Source organism: Henckelia pumila, chromosome 1, assembly GCF_033568475.1.
Source record: "Henckelia pumila isolate YLH828 chromosome 1, ASM3356847v2, whole genome shotgun sequence".
Classification (NCBI taxonomy): Eukaryota; Viridiplantae; Streptophyta; class Magnoliopsida; order Lamiales; family Gesneriaceae; genus Henckelia; species Henckelia pumila.
Window position 1 is genome coordinate 131,168,450 of NC_133120.1, and position 5,646 is coordinate 131,174,095.

At 29.9% G+C, this 5,646-nt stretch overlaps 1 protein-coding gene across 1 annotated transcript; it reads right to left on the bottom strand.

The window, feature by feature from the left end:
• Positions 1-646: 646 nt before the first annotated feature.
• Positions 647-4,975, bottom strand: LOC140876210 (early nodulin-like protein 18). The gene is made up of 2 exons (XM_073280120.1): positions 4,718-4,975; positions 647-1,232 (listed from the first exon to the last, which is right to left on the bottom strand). Exons 1-2 carry the CDS (start codon positions 4,917-4,919, stop codon positions 745-747), a joined length of 690 nt encoding a protein of 229 aa, XP_073136221.1. The 5' UTR covers positions 4,920-4,975; the 3' UTR covers positions 647-744.
• Between the last annotated feature and the right edge of the window lie 671 nt (positions 4,976-5,646).

Consider the following 5,646-nt stretch of genomic DNA (forward strand, 5'->3'; position numbering starts at 1 on the left):
ACAATAATTGGGTACTATTAATTACACATAAAATAGGTTTTAATGGACAACAAATGTATTGTTAAACTATAATTGAGCTTCAATTCAATTAGCTTTATGAGGTAATCATGATTAATAACAGTATTGGTGTTGATAATCAAATGTCAGATGAAGATTAATCGAAATAGAACATAATGGAAAAACAATCATCTACGTAATTCTGTTACTGATCCAATTATAACAAAAAAACACATTAATATTATGAAATCTCAATCTATACGTTTGGACCTAATCATTGTTGAATATGCAACATTTCTTTGGCGATAATTGTGGGTAATACTAATAAGTAGTGTTTGGAAGAGTTTTTATAAAACACTTAATTATCATTTTTTTTTAACAAAATTTGAATTTTTTTGTAAAATTTTGTGAAGATAAAGCTGAGAAGTGCATTTTAGAAGTTCTCCCAAACACGACGGCCATAATGCAATCACCCATAAAAAAATATTACTTTTATTATCAAAAAATTTTACTTTTAGTTGTAAATATGAACAGAATTGACTCATCTCAAAATAAAAATTCGTGAAATTATCTCACAACAAATCTAAACCCAAAACGAACGGTGATGATAGACCGGAGAAGACACAAAATACATGTGTGTATACACGTATTAAAATCTGTGTGGAAGTAAATAATTGTACATCCTTCGATAAGTGCTTAGTAAAAAAAAAAAAACGAAGAAAGAATATAATAAATAAAATACTAGAATCACCAATAACCCAAACAAACCAAAAATAGAAAACCGTATAGTTTCACCCCACAAAACTTGGAAGCTGAAAACAAAGAAACAGACCGAGAGGATTCCTTTTCATCATCACTAGTGTCTTTTGGATTATCAAAATTTGCCGGAACTATGGTATCCGGAGCAGCTTCGTCGTCACCGGACTCCGGACTCACGGGTCCCGGAGACTCATCGGACTCGAGACTAGGAGGCAAACCTTGGCCATATGTCACATTGATCTTCAAGTGTTGCCCGTAGTTGCATTGCTCCCCGTCGTAGTCGTTAGAGAAAAAATATGTCATTCCGACTTTCATCAGAGGAACGGGCACCGTAATTGATTGCGGATTCGTGGAAGAAGGATTCGCCGACGACCATTGTATGGTGTCGTTGTCTGTGGAGTCCTCGTAGTCGCAAAGCTTGTACGTAGTGAAGTTATATGTCTGAATGACCGAGTGATTGTTGTCCGTATTGAAAACTGCGTTGATCGATGTTGTAGATTATATTACGTCCGTATAATAAAAACAAAAACCAATAAAGATCTAATTCGACTATATGTTTAATAAAAATAATCTAGATCTATGGAAAATTTCTAGCACTACATCTCCAATATGTCGGGACGTACGTACGTGTACCCTTAATTTTTTATGTGACAAAAATAAATGCTATTGAAGCATAAAACCTAATGTTTTCAAAAATTATCTTATCGAAAATTTTGGGGCTAATTAATCAAACATTTGACACGATATGAAAAGTTTAAATGACATAAAAATTATTATTAATATAGCTAATATATTATCTATCAAACGGCTAAGGCAGACACGAAACATGATCATATAATAAGTCATTTATCTAATAGTTCTTTCTCACATTATAAAATCTTAATTTCTTTAGATTGAGTTTGGACATAAAGATTTTAAATCTATGAGTTTTCATTATAGTTTTATTGTCGACTATGAAATAATAGATCAACTCTTAATTTCATATTTTAGTTTACTTACACATTAGTTATATAAAGTAGACAAAATTTCAATGACATCATTATTGAATAAACTTTTAATACGACCTAATTAACATAAAACATTATATAAACATGAAGAGTATCAGGTCTCATGTGAGATAGTCTCACGGATCTATATCAGTTATTTGGGTTTCCGGTCCCATATTAACAAATAAATAATATTTTCGACACAAAAATAATATTTTTTCACATATCGGATCGAATAGAATATTTGTTTCACAAAATTGACATATAAAATCGTTTCGTATGAGTTTTTGTGAAGCATGAAAGGGGTAGATTTGAAGTTCATTACTTCTCTAAACAACATAAATACATTTGAAATATATGAATTTGAACTCATTCCATCAAATCACAACCTTAAGGAAATTTACATTTCTCCTACAATTTGCATTTTTTTTCCAGTTTTGGTCATGCTAACAATGAATTTTTATCTTTTGTGTTGTAACTTACTAATATATATATATATAGATCGAGATTTGATCCCCCGCACCCTATATATAGATCGAGATTTGATCCCCCGCACCCTAGGGTGCGGGGAATCCGTGCACACCCGTGCTCAAAAAAATTTTGATTCATTTGAAATTTTCAAGGTAGGATCGTTTAAAAAATACGAATCCAACGATATATCATATGCTACAAATTTCAATCTCAATGGCCGAAATCGTGAAGATGACAAAAAACTGCATATTTAACCCCATTTTCGGCCATCTTCACGATTTCGGCCATCGAAATTGAAATTTATAGCATATGATATACCGTTGGATTCGTATTTTTTAAACGATCCTACCGTGAAAATTTCAAGTAAATCGAAATTTTTTTGAGCACGAGTGTGCACGGATTCCCCGCACCCTAGGGTGCGGGGGATCAAATCTCTCTACATATATATATATATATTGTCATGTTATGATAAATTTTTATTTTAGTCCTATAAATTGTAATTTTTTCACTTTCGCTTCTATTTTTATCAGTGTATATTGTATTGTTTGGTTTTAAAAAATAAAAAATATAAAAATTAAAGACAAAAATTAAATAACATATATATATGAGTTTCGATCACATGGGCAACTATGTGAGCAACAGCTGACGTGATACTTTGTACATCCAATGAATTATTATCACGTTATATATATATATAAGATAAAAAATAAAAATTTATCTTAATTGGAAAAAGATGAAAAAGAAAAATATACAATATATATATATATAAAAGATAAAAAATAAAAATTTATCTTATTTGGAAAAAGATGAAAAATAAAAATATACAAATAGGATTAAAATGATAAATTCACAGTAGACCAGATTAAAAATTTAAAGAAATGCAAAAATATTATTTTTGCTCATTCTCTTTTATCATGTCTTTTACGGAAAATTCTATGCTAGCAAATGGACAGTACCCATTTGCCAGAATCAATGGTCCCAAATGATGTGTAGATCAATTGATTTGATCTGCAGATCAATCAGGGTCATTAATTTGCCATTGAGGTAACCAACCCTAAGAACAACATAGACAGAACCGTCTTTTACAAACCGATCCATTATAAGCTTCCTATATGTAATGACATAGATAACTTGTTAGGTGGCAGTAAGTATTCTTCACAAACTACAAAGTCAGCCGCTTTCAACCCAAAGATAAATATATAATATAATATAATATAAATATAAATAAATAAATAAATAAAGTGAGCCAGCAGAAACAGCTGTCGAATCTTTTTGGGACATTTCTTTATTGGTGGGTTATTTATTTATTTATACTTTTGTGAATTTGCTTTTTGCGTTATTAATTGTGAATTTAATGATTAGGTACATCATAACACAATCTGATCCTAGACTTTACTCCAATTATATATGATTCTTCAACTTGTTTACTACATGAAGTAAATTTACCAATACGACAAGATTTAGTAACAAAGAAGTTGGTTTAATTTATTGGATCTTCCCAAAAAAAACAAAACAAAAAGTTGGGCTTATTGGGTATTTTAGTTAGCTTATAGCTATTTTATGAGCTCTAAAAAAGTGTCCATTAATGATTACAAAAAATTTAAAAAAATTATAAAAAGTCAAAATAAATTAATGCTGAAGAGCTAGCTTAAACAACTTTTAAAGAATAATCAGGTTTACCCTTATCTTTTGAACAAATATACATCCCAATAAACCTGATTATATCACCAATAAATCCTCTCAAAATCCAATTACAAATATTCCCAAAACATATGTAAAATATTTTTAATTTTTTGCATATTTCATAATAATAATAATAAAAATTTTTATATTAAAAAAATCTTGTAATACAAAGTGTGTCATCTTTAAACTTCGTAGTCTTGTTATATCAAAATATGTGAACAATTTGTCTTTGATTAAAATGAAATCGTAAATCTTTAAAGATTCAAATTACGCTTATAATATTTGATTACAAAAAAGGCTTAAAAAGTATATATAAATATAAAAAAATATATAAATATAAAATGTGTGCATTTATCGCTAGTTATAATAAATTTATGATCCAGTAAAAAAATATTGGATAGTGTGCTAGACATATGATTAAAAGGGTAATAAACGGTTGAAAACCTGTTCGTTCCATCTGTATAAACCTAAACCAGCATTGAAACATGAGTAAAAATAATCTACTCTGCTAAATAAACAAATTCAAATTTTCATAATTTATAAAAATTAAAACCACCTAGAATCAATTAACATGCGATCATCGAGATCTTGAAATGATTAAATCAAAGTTCTTGCTCAAATGCAAAACGTATTAAAAGAAGGAAATTAATTTATAGCCATTATCCAAATCTCTCGAATTTATTTCGAACTCAACCTTTCGTCTGATCAATTAAGATTAACATATATTAAACAAACCCCAGATCGATCTCTAAAGCTAGCGTTTACGCGTAACAAAAATATATATATATATATATGATTTGGTGAAAATTTGAATAACTTACTGAGAAAATCCCCGAGGCTGAAGTTCTTTGAAGAAGCCCATTTCTCGTAATCAACATCAGGGTTTTCTAAGGTATCATACCAACCAAATGAATCTCCCACTGTGTAGTTTTTGTAGGATTCAACAATCCCATAAAAAGATTGAAGAAATATAATCATGAAGAGGATCAGCCCACTTGCTCTGTCCCTACTTCTGTGATCCATTATTTCTTTCTTTCTTTTTTTTTTTGGCAGAAGAAGAATGGTGGGATTGTGTGGAATGATGGATATTATTTGATCCCAAAGTTGAGTAAAGAATATATACATGTGTGGTTATCTTATATAAAGTGAATTATATCATGAATGGGGGGGTTGTATCCCAGTGATATATCTTGTATTTAATTACTCTTCTTTTTTTGCAGTTAAAAACATTAATACCATGGTTTGGTCACATCACTTGCAAGAAAATTTGACAAGATGCAAAATAATTTCTTCAGTTATCTTGCCATGTTGTTGAGTGGTTACACTAATTATATTAAATTGTACGTTTTTAGCGTATAATCGACTCGAGCATCAGTCATTTTTATTAGATGTTATTGTTGGCGGCTAGTATAAATTAAATGATATTCAGTTTTAGTACTTTTAAACTGCGTAATAACTCACTCATAGGCCATAGCATATGCCATTGTTGGTATTTAATGATGTTATCAATAATTTAGCGGTCTATGCTATCCTATTCGGACATAGTTCGAATGAAGATCTAACGGTCGAATTTGTTTTGCATTTGAGATGTTCGCGCGCGGTCTATGTTATCCTATTCGGACAGTGTCCGAATGAAGATCTAACGGTCGAATTTGTTTTACATTTGAGATGTTCGCGCGAACATCTCAAATGTAAAACAATGGACCAATGGATACTGCTCATGTGTTAGCATAGATATTTTTCAATAATT

What these genes read in the sequence shown, in the direction of transcription:
- LOC140876210 (XM_073280120.1), bottom strand. Translation starts at nt 4,919, where the DNA reads ATGGATCACAGAAGTAGGGACAGAGCAAGTGGGCTGATCCTCTTCATG. An exon ending in CAGCCTCGGGGATTTTCTCA is followed by an intron (nt 1,233 to 4,717) that starts GTAAGTTATTCA and finishes CGATCAACGCAG; the next exon opens with TTTTCAATACGGACAACAAT.